The sequence below is a fragment of the Chrysemys picta genome, chromosome 5 (assembly GCF_011386835.1).
Source record: "Chrysemys picta bellii isolate R12L10 chromosome 5, ASM1138683v2, whole genome shotgun sequence".
Taxonomy (NCBI): Eukaryota; Metazoa; Chordata; order Testudines; family Emydidae; genus Chrysemys; species Chrysemys picta.
In genome coordinates this window covers 56,415,954-56,433,861 of record NC_088795.1, presented here as the reverse complement: position 1 = coordinate 56,433,861, position 17,908 = coordinate 56,415,954, and the positions used below count along the sequence as shown (strand labels likewise).

At 38.7% G+C, this 17,908-nt stretch overlaps 1 protein-coding gene across 5 annotated transcripts in view; it reads left to right on the top strand.

Moving 5' to 3' along the window:
* Positions 1 to 7,906, top strand: part of ZNF827 (zinc finger protein 827) — a 149,227-nt gene extending 141,321 nt beyond the window's left edge. For 4 of the 5 annotated variants that reach the window (XM_065597777.1, XM_005284283.5, XM_005284282.5 and 1 more), the window contains one exon: positions 4,489 to 7,906. In XM_065597777.1, the coding sequence (XP_065453849.1) occupies positions 4,489 to 5,296 (808 nt within the window). In that variant the 3' untranslated portion in view covers positions 5,297 to 7,906. The remainder of the gene's footprint in view (positions 1 to 4,488) is intronic. The other variant, XM_042850271.2, reaches the window with a different exon arrangement.
* Positions 7,907 to 17,908: the final 10,002 nt, after the last annotated feature.

Below are 17,908 nucleotides of genomic sequence, written 5' to 3'. Positions count from 1 at the left end.
AATTAGAAGGGGTTAGTTAATGTCTGATGATCCAAAGTCAGGGCTACCATTTTTATCTTTAATTGGGTAACATAGCCCCAGTCCTCTAGGTTGAATGTAGTTTATTTATTATATTATTAATTATTATTATTTATTTATGTATTTATTTATTATGTGTGTTACCATAGTGCCTAAAAGCCCTAGTCATGGACCAGGACCCCAATGTACTAGGCATTGTACAAACAAGTCCCTGCCCCACAGTGCTTACAATCTAAGTATAAGACAAGAGACAACTGGAGAAAGACAAGTCAGACAGAGGAGTACAAGGAAACAATGAAATAGTGTTGGACATGATGGTAGGCTGTGGTCTCACACACCAGCAGCCTAATTGTTGCCAAGTGTATTGTAGGTATCATGGCAAAGGATAGTTTAGAACCAACCACTGGGTTTGAAAGCAGTGGTCAGTGGATGCCACAAATGTAATGGATGACAAAATTATTCCACTTAGTTTGCAGCCTGCCTTTCAAAGGAAAAGTGAAAAAGAAAAATAATATAAAAACCAAAGGCTGAGCAGTTTTTATCCTGAGGCTAGCTCAGATACAGTCTGCAAGCTTTTGTTTATGTAACAAAGTATAAAGTCATTCTAACTTTCCCAATTATTTACAGCCTTTTTCAGTTCCTAATGCAAAGGCAATCTTCACCAGTAATCATGCATGTTTTTGTTTTCAAAGTGGAAAAGATTTTTGTATCCCAAGACTTTGTATCCCTATTTTTTGTTCCTTTTTAAAAGTTTTTTTGGGGAGTGGGAAGAAGTGATATTCTTATAGTGAATACACAGAGCCCCTGTTTTTTCCCCCTATTAATACCTGAAGAAATGTCCCTATTACAAATGCAGGTGAATAACAGAAGCAGATATTCTCCAGTGTTTTGGTTTGGTTTTTTCGCCTCTCCAAGTATCTTTTCAGTTTTGAGTAATTTTTGTTGTCCTCTCTAGCTGCATGAGTATTGAATACATTGATGTGTCAGTACTTTTTGTTTCATATTATTAATTTTGTGTTCTCTGTTGCAAAAATACAGAATCTGTAAATGTAACAAGGAAGGAGGTAGTTTAGCTGTTCCCTCATTCATTTCTTACATTACAATATTGTTTTTAAATTATAGGCTAGTCACAGGCTTTAATAATTAATTCATAAATTATAAGGTGACCACTAACAAATACTATATACTCGATCATAAGCCGGTTCGTTTATAAGCCGACCCCCACAAGATGGATAAGTAAAAGTGGAAAATTTTCCCCTTCAGAGGCTGGGGGGAGAGCAGCGTGGCCAGAAGCGGACAGACTCTGGCCCTGCCTCTTCCCTTCTGGCTCTGCTGCCTCTCCTTGCTCGCTCTGTGGGGCCAGAGGCTGTGTCCCACCTCTCCCTCTCTATACCCGCTCATAAGCTGACCCCCTTCTCTGGTGCTTCCCTTTTTTACTAAAAAAAAAATCCGCTTATGAACGAGTATAGACTTTCAAAATAGCCTGATATCCTCTGCTAATACAGCATTTTCTTTAACCATTTAAGTGGATTAACTTGCTTGAAAAGATATTGGTAATTGAGTCAGAAAAAAACTTGGTCTTTGCCTGAGCTGCAATTGAGAGACCAAGCCGTGGTCACAGAAATGTCCTTACAATGTAACAGACTGTAAATGTCTAAATTACTTTTCTCTGATGGAAATACTTGTGCTGTATTTCCTGTTCATAATGTAGATAATACAATTTTTGTGCTGAGGACATTGAAAGAGTTTCAGAATTGTCCAGGAAAAGTACAAATTTAGGTAGGTGTGTCTTGAGTTGGGCATGGGTTACTGCATTAAATTGCAACTTGTCTTTTCCTTTTACCAATCTTCCTTTTAAGAAAGCTTCATTAGTTTTAAGAAATAAGCATTGTCCTTTGAGAACTGTTTGTATAGACCCCTGTTTCCAGAGTGCACATGAGCCTTTGTGTCAAAGTTGGAACGCTCAGGCAAGCAGTGACTGTTGGGTATGCATACATGCTCCCTCCTGGAGCTAAACAGTCAATGTGATGTTATATAAGGACTCACGTCCCATTCCTCTGTTTGTTCCAACCACTTCAGGCAATAAGGTTAGAACTGTTTCAACCATGAGTAAGGTTCAACACCCCAGCACTCCCTGCATCCCTCCTTTTGTTGTATTTGTTGACCAGATTAATGTTAGTGTATTGTAAATGTTACATTAATACTTTTCTGGTTTAGTTTTCATTGGCAGTAAGGTAAAACATTTTTAGTTTAGCTAAATCTGTGCATTGCGCATTTTGGTGGATTGGTTCCATCTGCCAATCAAACTCTTGTATCAAGCTCAATAGTTCCATCAGTCAAGGGTCTGTATTTGATTCTGATGTGATGACTGAATCTGGGAAGAATACCAGCTTTAGACAGTATGCATCTTGCAAGAACAAGACATCTGTCTCGGATGCACATACCAGTTGCCTTTTGTCCCTGGGTGTAATCTATGCTGAATCTATTCTCTGTGCCAGGAAAGACCGTGAATCTTAGACTCAAGTGTTCCTGATGTAAGGAGCTTTGAAGGTTTCTCAGGTTAGCTCTGACATATGAGGCGGGCGAGGTAATATCTTTTATTGGACCAACTTCTGATAGCGAGAGAGACAAGCTACATACTGCATACATCAGGCTAGCTCTGGCAGTCCAGCTAAGTTATCTCCTTGTCCTTCTTCAGTTACACAATGTAGAGGCAAGTTGAGAGCTGAATCTGACAAAAAGCTATGTTCTGAAGGCATTCAAGAAACCCAAAGAGATCTAAATATCAGATAGGTTTGTACTTTTCTGCTTCCTGTTCAACACCGAGGATGGAGCGAAATATGAGGGAAACCATTATTCCTCCAGTTTTTATCCAGAAAGAAATCTTAAGATTCTGATCCAAAGAGGAGTCAGCACCAAAAAAGGTAAGTATGAGTGCTGCCTTGACATCAGAATCCTTGGTTCTAGTACAGTTAATTGCTTTGGCATCGTCCTTGCAAGGCTGCTTTTTCGGATCAGCATATTTTTATGGACCAAGAATATTGATTGGTTGTTACTACTATCCATCTGTCCTTTTGTTAGTCATCATCTTCCTCCCTATGTTTAAAAGTGACTTGGTTAGATACAATTAAACTTGTGTATGCCTCCTAGATTTTTCATTGTAGATTTAACAAGTCTATGGGAGAGATGATATCTGCTTAGAGATTGTTGTAACTGGAATACATTTTCTGTGTATCTGTAAGGCTGCTACCTGGAGCTCTAGTCATACTTGTACTTAGCATTACTCTTTTTAGCTTGGCAGGTAGATCTAAGACAAGTTTGGGAGAACAGTTCTGCAATCTTTATTTAATTAATATACTTCAGAGCCACTGCAAACAGCTGCCTTCTCCAGCCTCCTCTCAAATACAGTATACATGCTAAATAGAGTCAAACCTCACCCACTTTCTTTGGTTTGGTTTTATTGATGAAGAAATTAACTATCACAATGTTTAAACCAACCTTCACCCACATAGGGTTGCTCCTCAGGGTTCCTCAGAACCCACTCAATTTTCCCCAGCAGTATCAAGACCTGCCAACAAGGAGGAATGTTTCAGGCAAACACTGCCAGCCACTTTTACCCATCTCTTTTGAGTTAGTGCTGCTAATTAATTTCCCAGAAATGACTATCGCTACAGACAGCACGCAAATGAGAAAGCTTACTTACCAGAAATTGTATTTCTTTGCATAGATTGTATAGACCCACCTTCCACCCCACTTCTTTTTAGTCCTTTTATCAAAGATTTTGAGTAAGTGGAAGGAAGTGGAGCTGTGGCATTCAGTTTCACAAGGGGGCATACGCTTGGTGCCAGTAGTTAATGACTTCAGTGTGTTCTCCATTGAGTTTTTGTCTTCAATGCCAGGAGTGGGGATCAGTACAATCTACTTGAAAAAAAACTACAGTTACTAGTAAGTTACCTTTTTGTTTGTCTGGTAAACAGAGTAGGTACTGACTGAACTTCCCACTAACAAACCAACTTTCCGTTCTTTTGTTTGGTACACTGTCAGTTTATCCTTGAAAGCTATTTTAAAGGAATTCCCGACATTCTCTTTCTGTATGTGTTTGGTTTCGTGCATGGCAAGTTTATTCTTACTTTACACAAGTGGACACTCGTACATTTCTGCACAAACTCCCTTTCCATTAAGAGATGAAGTAAGATTAGACACGCACTTTTGTGGGATGAATCAATGTTTTCCTAGGATTAAGTTAGCCCTGCTGTAGTAAATCATCCTGCTCATACATTTTATTCTAGAGGCATAGGCTAAGAAGAGCAAAATATACTAAAATGAACTGAAAAATATTTTTGTTTGCCCTGTATTTAGACTCAAATAGATTGAATGAGAAGCTAAATCAAGAATGTCAATGGGTAGAAAAGAGTGAAAAAATTCTATTCAGAACTGACTGTCTTTTCTTGGGTTTTGTTCTTTTGATAGGTGCCCATTCTGCATTTACTCCACAAATCGCCCTGCAGCAATGGAATGCCACCTGAAGACCCACTACAAGATGGAGTACAAGTGTCGGATCTGCCAGATAGTGAAAGCAAATCAGCTGGAGCTAGAAATGCACATCCGGGAACATCGTCTTGGTAACCATTACAAGTGTGACCAGTGTGGCTATCTTTCAAAGACAGCCAACAAGCTGATAGAGCATGTGCGTGTCCACACTGGGGAGCGCCCTTTTCACTGTGACCAGTGTAGCTACAGCTGCAAACGCAAAGACAATCTCAACTTACACAAGAAACTGAAGCATGCTCCACGACAGACTTTCAGCTGTGATGAGTGCCTGTTCAAGACCACCCACCCTTTTGTCTTCAGCCGCCACGTGAAGAAGCACCAGAATGGGGACTGCCCCGAAGAAGAGAAGAAGGGCCAGTATTCAACCTCTAAGCAAGCCAGCCCTCTCCTAACAGTCAATAGCTCCAGGAACCTCTTGTCACCCCTCTCAGTCATGTCTGCCTCCCAGGCTCTGCAAACGGTGGCCATGTCAGCTGCACACAGCAGTGGAGCAGAGCCAAACTTGGGAGTGAAGGCCTTGGCCATAAATGGCACCTCTTTGTGCTTTGATAAATACTGGAACTCTGATTTTGCCCATCTCATTCCCTTAACAATGTTTTTCCCCAAGAACCACTTTGATCTCACATTCCATCCACCCAGACCTCAGACTGCACCTCTAGGCGGCACCTCACCTAAACACTCCTTCCTTGCCTACCTTGGACTAACAGAAAGGGCAGAAACTGTCTGAGGACAGTTACATTCTGTACCAAAAATATCCCAACAAATCCAGCAGGTATACATTGCTGCAAAACCTAGACTGAAGAGGTATGAACACTTGTACTATATATCATTAGTAAGATTTAGAAAATGGCTCTGTGTGTATACTTATTGCATTGACCTGAAAGCTGCTTTATTAAATTTTCAGAGAGGTGAACCTACTGCATACTTCTACCTTCAGAGGCATGTTCCCAGTACTCTTATCTAAGAAACAATTTTGTCTTGTTAAGCTGAACAAGAGTGTCCTTAATGGCAATCAGCACTTGTAAGATTACATATTGATGCGTTTTATTTTTGGTTTGTGTGTGAGTGCGAATGTGTGAAAGAGAGCCTGTCTGTAGTGTGCCATGACATTGCTTTTGCACATCCTTTGTATTGGCTTATTTAATAATTATTTTTTAAAAATTCCCTTTTCATTTACTTTCCTCCTTCCTTCTGCCTCCCCCAACCCTCCTTTTCATTTTAGAATTTCATAACTCTGTGATTGTTGAGAAGAGCAATGCTTGGTTCAGTGAGGATTGGTATATTGGCTCAGTGCTGTTTGCAGTTTCCTATAGTGTGTTTGGTGCCTTGTCCTCAGATCATCAGTTGTAAAGATTTGAGGATTAAGGTGGAACAGATCTGGAAGAAATTACTTTCAGCACTGTAAGATGAGTGTGTGAAATTGAAGTGTGTGTGTGTGTATATATACATACACATGCCTGTAGTGTGTGCATTATATATACACACAGTCACAGGGCCAGATCCTTTACTGTTACGCTGGTGTAACTAAGATCAGAGTCTGGCCCATAGTGTACATCTTTTGTTTTAAAAGGGCATATATATATAGATATATCTATACTGTATTAATGCAGTGGTTACCTTTAGTTTGCAGGAACAACTTGTATAACTAGAATTCTATGGTGGTTAAATCCAGCAAAGGGGATTAAAAAAAAAGGATATGGATAAATTCTGGGTATAAATGCTCAGACTAAAAAAGGCAGTTTTGCACAGTGCTTTAGTCTTGCACTAGTTTGTTCCTCACTTGCAAAAAAAAAAAAAAGAAGAAGAAAACTTTTCTTTTACAGGATAAAGTAATATCAAATTGTATGTTTGAAAAGGTACCTGCAACTTCTTTGAAAGAGAAAGATATGAAAAGGTGCTGTTTAATCATACAGTTCTCTTTTTATACCCTCAACTTTTTGGTTGTATCTGCAAATTACATGGTCCTATCAATATTATCTTCCATGTTATTAGTACTATTTTATTCCTTTTTGTTAATGGCTGATAGAGTGTACACTGCTAGAAGGCTAACTTTATACTTATTTAATGCTCTTACTTTGTGGTCATTAAAATGACAAGTTTATATGTAGCACTTTATTGCAGTAAGAAGCAAAAGTGGATTGGTTGTATAACCTTTGTTAATCTTAAAAAGCAAACAGTGATCTTAAAGAAAGAGGAAAAAACTTTGGCTGCATGTTAATAGATCTCTATTGCTTAAGATAACAGTTTCCAGTGCAAAACAGACAGAAAGGTCAGGAGTAAAAGATTCTTTCTATTGAAATTTGAAGTATAAAGTATTGAACCTTTAAAAATTATTTATCTCTTAAAATCAGTTGATGTACAAGAACCCTTTCTTATTGTGTTATTGTTTTCCATGGTATTGGCATTTGGTCTAGATCTTTGTTTCATCATGTGTTTAGAGATCTCACTAGCTTTCTTCAGGGTTTCCCCCAATCAAGCTTTCAAAGAAGTGGCCCTAATCAGATTTAATTTTCTACCCCCACATCTTCCCTGTCTGAAAGCATCCTCTCTCACACACGGTTAAGGGTCTAATCCAAATCTCCTTGAAGTCAGTGGGGAGACGCCTAACAACTTCAGTGGCTCTGAATCAGGCCTGCTGTCTAGGACTGTACCAAAATGAGGCCCCAATTCAGGAAAGCTTCCTTGTTCAGGGACAGCTCTTAGTCATATATTTAACTTTAAACATATTCTTAAGTTCTGTTGTACTTATAGTTAAGCATATGGTGAAATGCTTTCCCGAGTCATTAAGCTCATTTGTAAGTTTCCACACCTTTTAATACATGTTAAAATATTGGAAGCTGTTTGCAATGAGAAAACACAGAATGAGGAGAACCTAACATTTTAGCAGACTGTAATATACCAATTTAAAAGTAAAGTAGTAATGGCGAAGTATTTCCCACCTAATTGTTTAAGTTCCATCAGATATTTTTGGTCCTGTGAGCATGTGGCTATTCTAGCTAAGCTATTAATATAAGTCATCTGTTCTAAATTTCTGTCTAAATCTATTAATAGGCAAGGCAAACAATTCAGGCCCTGTTTATCATATTATTGCAGCTATGCCAGCAAAACCCTCTTTGACTTCTTTGAGAGTATTGACAAAAATAGAGTGTGCTGAGTAGGGCTTTCCATTAATAACTCATTCAGAATAAGAACTGTTAAAAGGTGAGTTTCTTTACCCCCTGAATTATGCAATCTGCATTTCAGTTAATACAACTGTTACAAAAATACATTCACAGTGTTTCTGGCTGACCTTACTACAATAGAGCAGACACTTTAAAAAAAAAAAAAGGAAAAAGCCCACATGTGCATCAGCGAATAAACTACAGATGTATAAGAGCAAAGAAGTAGGAATGTTTAAAGAATATTTTCTGTAAACCAAATTGCACTATAATAAGGCTGGAACTCCCAGGAATGAGTGGTATGAAGCTGTCAGCATATTAATCCCATGTGTTTAAGTTTTTTGCCAAACCTGTATTTGAATGACAATAACGTTTGATATAACTGAGCAACTTTGTTTAGCACTTTGGAAAAAAACATTTACTTCTTTCTGGTGAGGGAGAAAAGATGTATTTGGAGGAGTTTTATTTTTGTTAAGAAAAATATACAGTATTTATCATAGCCCTGGCATATACAATAATTGGTTTGAAGTTCAAAGCTAAGGAAAGGAATGTTCTCCATAGATATCTCTGACCTATTAAAAACTAAAAGTTCTGGTAAATGTCCACCACCCCAAAGCTGATTTCATAGCTGTTTTCACTATGCATTCTTAAATGAAGGTTGACTTGGTTTTCCATCCAGTAATTCAGTTAAAGTTCTCAGCACTTTCTTTCTCCTGTCCTTTTTTACTTGTATTATGTTCAAATATCACACTGTCAAGGTTTGTGTACATTAATAAAAATTTGTATTGTATAAAGCTTTTTGCATTATAAGGCTGTACAGGGTCATTTTGACAGTAACTGGTATATTCCTTTGCATCTTATGTTGCATTGCCAATTTCTAGTGTATCCAGTTTGGAAGTACAATATACTCTAATTAAAAAAGGTTGGCTATACTCTGGTTTCTTTTCTTTTTTCCCCTCCCTCTCCATTGGTTTGTTAACTAATCTATCTAACTTTAAGGATTTTTAAAAAATGCGGATAGGGAAGTATTCCCAACAGGAGTAACAGACATAAAAAGGTAAGACAGACATTTTATTCAGTTTTAACCATGAGAAAATTCTGCAGTTTTTTTGTAATTCCAGTTGTTGTTACATTTTATATCAGGGGTCGGCAACCTTTCAGAAGCGGTGTGCCGAATCTTCATTTATTCACTCTAATTTAAGGTTTCATGTGCCGGTAATACATTTTAACGTTTTTAGAAGGTCTCTTTCTATAAGTCTATAATACATTACATACAACAATAGTTTAGTTAAGTAAATAAGGTTTTTAAAATGTTTAAGAAGCTTCATTTAAAATTAAATTAAAATGCAGAGTCCCCCGGACCGGTGGCCAGGACCCAGGCAGTGTGAGTGCCACTGAAAATCAGCTCGCATGCCGCCTTCGGCACACGTGCCATAGGTTGCCTACCCCTGTTTTATATATTTCTTGATCAAAAGTAGGAAAATGTAAGGAAATTAATAATTGACTATTTGGCCTTCAGCCATGCTGCCTTGTGTTTGAATCTTTTCTAATCTCACAAGCTAAACAGAGTGGGACCTGCTCAAACCTCCTGGGATGGGAGACCTCCAAAGCACTTATATACTGTTTGAAGTGATGCTGCATGACTCAAGATGTGGCACTTTTTCCTTTGATTCAATAATGAACCAATGCTCCAGTATATTTTTAAGGGGCATACTGTGTGGCTGAAAGTACTGTCTTTCAGTTGAGATATAAGCGAGGTCTTGACCTTCTGAGGCATTGTAAGAGCAAAAATATAATCCGTACTTGCTAGCATGTAACTTTATGTAACTACATTCTATCTACCTTCCAAATATTCCCCCTGTATTTTAATTGAATACAGCATTCTTCAGGTCCTTTCCTAAAGCTAATGTGTAGTATTGTTGTGTACTGTTAAAAAGTTGCTGTCTTCCACCACAGGTATTTTAGTAGTGATCCCTAAATATCATTTGTATATGATTTTCCTTATAAAGTACTTTGAGATCCTTCAGACTGTAGGTTGGGCGTATAAATGAAAGCCTTATTGGGACAGCCACAACACAGAATTTAATAAAGGTCCCTCCTACTATCCCTTGTAAAAGTCTGACCAATTATTCATGATAGCCTTTAGGTAAATTATAAAGAAATCGTGTCAATGACAAGGAGATTAGATCAGATTAGATTATCATAATCCCCTTAAAAACTATGAAATTCTGATTTATAACCAGATTCTGCCACCCTTACTCATATTGAGTAGTATCTTACTCCACAGGTAGCCCAATTGAAACCAGTGGAACTAATTGTGGCGTAAGGTGCTACTTAGTGTGAGTAAAGGTGGTAGAATCTGGCCTTTAATACTCATTTAGTACATTTTGGTGAAATAATGTGAATTTTTCTGTCATCCAACACAGAGTGTATGTTTAGTCAACGTTTTGTAAAGATCAACATAAAAAAAGGATAATGCCATTAAGACATTCAGATACACAGGAGAGAGGGAAAACATCTATGCAGATCCAAGGTCAGACAAATTGCCAAGAGTCATGGAGGTGAGGGCACTAGTTATCAAAACAAGAGCTTGACACTTTGAAACAAAGTTAGAATAGAATATTGAACCACTGTAATGAAGGAATTATCTTATTCAAAGCAATCTTCAGTGCAAATCAAGACATAGTATAAACTTCTAAAATTAGCTGGAGAATTCTTGGTTGTAGTCCTAGAACAAATATTCTAATCCTTGAGTACCATGTTAGCACCTCATAGTGAATACGCCAATGCTTTATCATGCTTTTTCAGTCGTGTGTTTAATCCTGCTCCTGCATCAATTGGTAACTAGTTATGTTCTAGGAAAGGTGCTTCTATTTTTTACATGGCCCTGGCTGCATAATCAGTTACGTTTGAGAAAAGATTGTCTCGTGCTCTCCACTTCAGCTGTTTCTATAACAAAGGAAAAGTAAAATGATATTCTTCTTATACTTTGAGTTACAAATATTAATAAATCTGCATCAATAGTAAAAAGATGGAGGATCAACTAGACCCTGGGCAGCTTCTGTAATATCTTTCATATACAATACCAGGGACTGATCTGTCAGACCCTCATTAAGTCTTAATCCCTCCCTTACAATACACATTTTAGCCAGATCATCAGCTTTCGTAAATTATCATAGCTCAATTGAAGTAAGTGGAGCTGTCACAATTTACATTAGCTGAGGATCTGGTCATTTTGTGTAATTTAAAGACAGAAAGAAAAAATCCTGTTTGTCAGATTTGACATATTAACTAAAATGACAATATTTATTCCTAATTAGAGATGGAACTAAACCAACCCAAACAGGTCCAAACTTTCACAAACCTTAGGGTCCCTCTGGACTCAGATTTGTGACAAAAGGGTTTTACAAATGACTAACAGCAGAGTCTATATCTTACCAAGCCACACACTGATCAGAACATACATACATACAGAACATAGGTCTATTACAGGAGAGTGGGTGGGTGAGGTTTTGTTGCCTGCAATGTGCAGGAGGTCAGACTAGATGATCATGATGGTCCCTTCTGGCCTTAAAGTCTATGAGAACAGTAAATATTCAAATAGTAAGACTAAAATTAATCAAAGTTTGGTATGGGGGAAGAGAGAGATCAAAAAATGACATTTGCATATCTAGAAAAGCTAGATCACTTTTTAAAGACCTCTGGCTCCCTTGGAACCCTGCATGCTTTGATTTAGGTTATTAAAACTTTATTAAATTAGTTTTTCTGACATGTACAGAATATGTTTGTGTGGTGATATAAAGGCTTTATTGGTACACAGATGGGATGATTCCCTCAATTAAAATTAGAGGGAGCAAATACCTGATGGTATAATATAAAGATTTTGGGTATACTGCAGATGCCTCACATTACAGAGGAGCTATTTTAGAAAAGTTTTAGAGAGTTTTAAACATTTGAATTGGCACTATTTCTTGTAATTCTCTTATCTATCAGCCTGTAAAGCCAAGTGCCTCAGTCACAAGGAATCCAACAGTACAGGGTTCCAAAGGAGACATTAAAAACCTATAACAGTTACCTAGGATAGCTTCTCTATACCCATATCTAAATTGATGCTAATTGGAGAGATTTTTGTCCTAGATCATATCAGTTGCGCATAGCTATATTTTAAAATATATAGAGATAGATAGATCTTGTGGTTTTAAAATATCAGTTGTTCCTAGTGAACAGATGTCCACATTACAACAACTGCAATCATATTTGGTGCTAATTAGCTTCCTTTTTAGCAAGTCTCAGCAGCGAAGTTAAAGACTGGTGGTGAAAATAAGCTGCTATCTCACCCCTAGAAATGGCCCCTTCAGGTCAGGACCAAGGCCCAGTGAGCAGAAGGTTGCACTGTACCTTTCAAACAGTACCTGTTCTGTGGGCTAATAAAGGATGTATTCTCCGGGGCTGTCAATTAGGCACCATTTCCAAACACTGAATTCACTTTTTTTTAAAAGTCAACTGTACTCCACACACTTGATTGGCTGTCTAGTAACAATATGCTCCCGCAAGACAGGAATCACGTTTTTTGACCCATGTTCATTTTTGAGCTCCCCAAGCTGGCTGGAATGTTTTATTCAGTATTTTATTAATACTTGGTTTGTATACAGCCCTTGTCATCCATAGAATTCAAAAAACTTGACAAAAAAGGGGTCAATATTCTAATACCCAGGTTAAGTATGGGAGAAGCTGAAGCCCATAGCGTGACATGACTTACTGTAAATCACACAGCAAGCCAATGAGAGAGGCATGGTGGATGAGGTAATATCTTTGAATGGGCCATTTTCTATTGGAAAGTACAGGTTTCTGAACTACACATAGCTCTTGTTCAGATTTTGGGAAAGAAGCAGAGTGTCTGTCTTCTTTCTGCAGACCTGAGAAAGAGTTCTGTGTAGCTTGAAAGCTTGTAACTTCCACCAACAGAAGTTGGTCCAGTAAAAGATACTACCGCATCTTCTTTGCCTGGGACCAACACAGCTATGACAACGCTGCAAAAAGGTCAATGGTAGAGTAGAAACAACCTTCTTAGAAAATTACTATGGTATCTTTTAAATCTTTTCGGCTATCCCTCGATGTGAGGATGATGTCTGCCAAGGGGGGTCGGTTCACTGATTTTCCCACAGAAGTGGCAGTTGTAATCTTGGAGGAGACATAGTTGTTGGCTGGAGTGTTGTGCCCTTTCTTTCCTCCTTTGTTGCTTCTCTGTCTCATGAGCACGTCTGTTCTCCTCAAGCGAGCTGTGTCTCGGTGTATGGTGTGGCGCCACTGTGTTCTGTTCCTCGCCGAGTCCTCCCGGTTTGTTGGGTTGATGCCTCCCTTTTTAAGGTGTACTTCCAGTATGTCTTTGAAGCGCTTCCGCTGCCCTCGGCGAGCCCTTCTTCCCTGACTTAACCGAGAGAAGAGTACTTGCTTTGGGAGGCAAGTGTCAGGCATATGTACACAGTGACCAGCCCAGCAGAGTTGGTGTTTCATGAGCTGCACTTCTATGCTGCTGATGTTGGCTGCAGAGAGAACGCTGATGTTAGTGCATCTGATCCTGAGAATCCTCCTGAAGCAGTGCTGTTGGAACCACTCCAGCTGCTTGAGATGTCATCTATAGGTTACCCAGGTCTCACATCCATAGAGAAGGGCAGGGATGATAGCTGCCTTGTAAACCAAGATCTTGGTGCCTGTTTGCAGATCCCTATCATTGAAGACTCATTTCAGTAGTCTTCCAAAGGATGTGCTGGCACCGCGGATCCTGTATTCAATTTCTGAGTCAATACTGGCTGTTTGGGAGAGGTGGCTGCCAAGGTATGGAAAATGGTCCACATTTTCCAGGGATTCTCCGCTGATGGTGACTTGTGGAGTACGAAGAGTAGTTTGTGCAGGTGAGGGCCGGTAGAGTACCTTGGTTTTCCCAATGTTGACAGAGAAACCCAGATTGTCATAGGCATCTGCAAAAAGATTTAGGGTACTTTGCAGGTCAGTCTCTCTGTGTGTGAGAATGATGCAGTCCTCTGCATACTGAAGGTCAGTGATGCCAATTTTCGTGATCTTAGATTTTGTTTGGAGTTGTCGGAGACTGAGGCATTGACCATCCATATGATACTCAATCCCAATTCCATCAGGAAGGTGGTCACGGATGAGAATCAGGATCACAGCAAGTAAATGGAGAAGAGTGTTGGAGCAGTGACACAGCCCTGCTTGACACTAGTGCGAATGATGAATGGTTTGGTCTCTGAGACATTGCACAGAGTGGTGGCAGTCATCCCATCATGGAGTAGTCTGATGATGGAAATGAATTTCTGTGGACACCCAAACTTACACAGCACCTTCCATAGGGCATCACGATTGATAGTCAAAGGCCTTGGTTAGGTCGATGAATACCATGAACAGTTCCGGGTGTTGCTCTCTGCACATCTGAATCTGTCGTGCCACGAAGATAATGTCATTTGTGCCTCGGGATGGCCTGAAGCCACACTGTGATTCAGGGAGGAGTTCCTCAGCAAGGGGGAGAAGGCAGTTTAGTAGGACCTTCCCTGCAATGGAGAGGAGGCAATACCTCTGTAGTTCCCGCACAAAGATTTGTCCCCTTTCTTGAATATTGTAACAATGTTGGCGTTCTTAAAGTCAGGTGGAATTTCTTTGCAGGTTCAGATTTTGTCGAGAAGTTAGCAAAGTTTATGCTGGAGTATTGTTCCACCAGCCTTAAAAACCTCAGCTGGGATGCTGTCTGGACTGGTGCCTTGTGATTTTTTGTCAGGATGAATCTTTTAAATACACATAAAGTAGTCACCATTGTAATATTTAAAAAAAAGACCATAATACAGAAATATCCCTTCTACTTAGTACAGGAAATACCTAGGGAGTAACAGTAATATTTACTTGCCAAACATCTGTAAAGATTTTAATAGCAGCTACTGTCATTTTTCTATTGCAGTATAAATATAACTCAACTTTGTCGCATACTCTCATCCCTCTGCAGAGGCATCAGTGTAAATAATCTTCCACTACTTGCTGTACTTAGGTGGTTTAGGGTCTCATCAATTCCTATTCAGGTCAGGGAAAAGATTCCCATTGACTAGAATGGGAATTGGATCAGGCCCTAGGAGCTGTGTTGAAACTCAGTAGCTTCAGTTCACAGTTGTTTCATACGAAAACCTTTCTGTCAGTTTTACTTTCTATGGGTTTGCACCTCCTGTGCCTAAAAATTCAATGCAAAGTTCAGTTGAGATTACTAACTTTCAACTGGCTTCTCAGGAAAATCAGGTGGATTTTTGGTATGAAACCAAAAATCTGCTCGAATCACAAATGTTTTGACAAATTTAAGCTAAGTTTTGAGCTTGTATCTGAACCCAGTAAGAGCATGTTTTTACTTGGCTTGTGGTCTTGTTACAAACATGTTGCACAGCTCTTGGGATACTAATACTACATAGGCTAGAGATATGTCTATGCTGCATGTAAATCCAGCTGTTGTGCTTGCATGCATGTGCACAGCAACTGATTTTTACAAGTTGGATGTGAGAATATCTACAAGAGGGACTGAATTTCATCTCATCAGTAACAGTACTGATGAGATGCAGCAGTACTGAGCTATCTGATTCTTCAGTCTGCTTGCCTACTTTCAAATAATTGGTGACAACTTCCCATTCTTGGAAGCTTTCATGCTTCTGTTCTTTTTTTCCCTTCCCTCAGTTGTGTCTAATATTTGGAGGTGCCCCTTCCTTCACACATGAAAAATATGGACTAAGGACGTAGTTACTGAAATGGTGGCCCATATTCCTGTATTATCCTCTGCAATACAGAAACCTAGTGTTTCCACTATGCTTTAGTTTTAAAATCTATAAAGGTAATTTCTGTCATGTACCTTCTTTTCCAGCTTTCTTCAACCAGTGATTCATTGAAACGACAAACTCAGGTTTGTTACTCTGCTGGGAAGTTGCCTGTTTTAATAAAACATAACAAAGTGCTCTTTAGCTTTGATTACTGTGCTCATACTCCCCACGCTGATGTTCTTTCTGGCCTGATGTAACCAGTAAGGCTAAAAGGGTCTCATTTTGTGGCTGATTAGACCATAGGTAAGGACTTGTGAAGTTGTTTGCTATTTTTGATTGAAGCTTGGAATCTTCAGCCAAGGGCTGGAACAAAAGATTTTAGTTTTAAAAGGGTTTAATAGAATATCCAATTGGGAGTTTCACAGAAACATTTGCCTCAGTCAGTGGCAATTGACTTGGGTTTTAGAACCTATCACATATTTCAGTGTTTAAAGGTGCCAAAAAGTGGGGCATATTTCCTATTACTTCCCATTCACCCTTGTGCTCACTTCTGTAATTACAGTTTTGAAGGTGGCCAGGATATTCTGGTGCGATTTGGGAGACCCACATTTTAACAGCAAATCCTGACTTCAGGTGAGTGTAGACCTTAGAGGAAAGGCCATTTCACTATACCATAGCCCATCAGCTGAGATATTGAAGTACTGGCAGTGATTGCGTCCTGGTCAAAAAAACAACTTTCTGCCCTTCATTCATGTGAAAAAAACAATCCAAGTGAACAGTGAGTTCCAAGGGAATCTACATTGGACACCTAGAGCTGCCATTAGATGGATGTAAGGCAAAAAGCAATCTGGGATTCCTATAAAAATCATTCACTCTAAAACAAGCTGAAAAGCTAATGCAGAATCTCTTGGTAGATGCAGCAGAATAGATTATTATTAAGAACAGATTAATTCACATGACTAAAATCTCTTATATTGTTTGAACAAATATCTAAATATTTGAAAAAATTCTATTACAATATTCAACATAGAATTGTAGTGCAATATAACTAGGAACAGTTGCCCTACTAGTTATAAACCATTAGTATCTCTTGCTGAATAATATTTTTTTTAAATTGGTATGGGAGTGTAAATATGAACCAATATTTGCAGGCGTGATTGCTCTATAAACATGCTGTGGAATAAAGCACTAGACATATATTGAGCTCTATCACTCATACAAGAGACATTTCTTAAATGTAACTGAATAGCTCCTTTTTCTTGTGTTACTAGACTGATGCCTGTTTGAACTCTAAATAGTTATTACACAATCATCTTTAAGAGTTTTGTATATCTAGCTAGCTATTTCTAATGTGATTATGTAAGTAGAACCTAATGAAAAAGCTAAACAAAATGTTAATGTAATTAAGGAATATGCACTATCTTTCAAGTGGGCATTTCAATTAAAAATAAATAAAACCCATTACATGATGATACAGTGCAAAGATCTCATTTTCATCAGTCAAAGTTCATTCTTATTCAAAAAGTGACAGATTTCTCTTGAGAGAACTAGAAGCAGCAATCTTCTCTCTCCATTCAAACCATGCATATGTACATAATTAAGGGTCCACAAACAGATCACTTTCTCAAAGTTCAGACATCTCTCGATATCATATTTTATGCATAAAATGCCTTTTGAGATTGTTATTGTATTTCGGTGGTCTGTCTGATACGGTGAGTAATTTTATAATAAAATTTAAATCACATCTAATTATTAGTAGGAGAGAATTCTAAGTGCATTATAAAAGCTTATATATGTATGAATTGCTTTAACACTTCAGTAACATGACTGCAGCCATATCACCTTGTGGTGTTATCCTGTCCAACAGTATGAGGCTGGATTAATTTTTGAATAGAAGATCTCATAAGAACCTCCAGTGGTAGGTGATGCAGGTGTTTCAATGGGAGGCACTCCTCCCACTGGTCTATACTGCAGTCATGGGGTGTGACTGCAGCTCCAGTAGACATACCAGAGCTACCTTTAATTTAGCTAGCTTAGGTAGCAAAGCAGTGAAGCCATGGCAGCGTATGGGGTGTACAAGCCCACCCAGTATCCTGGATAATTACTCATGGGGCTATCCTACGTGTCAGTGCATGCTGCCAGTACCTGAGCTAACTAGATTAAAGCTAGCTCCAGTATGTCTGCTCAAGCTCCAATCACATCCTGTGACTGCATTATGGTCTTAGTAATGAACCAAAGCCTTGTGTGGTGCTGAACACAGCTGCTGGAGGTTACACCTTTGCAGTCAGCATCATTGCTACTTGTGTTGATTAAAGATCACTTGGCACTTTCCAGTATCCTAGCCAAATTCCAACTCATATGGCAGGTAGTTTATGGAAAAAT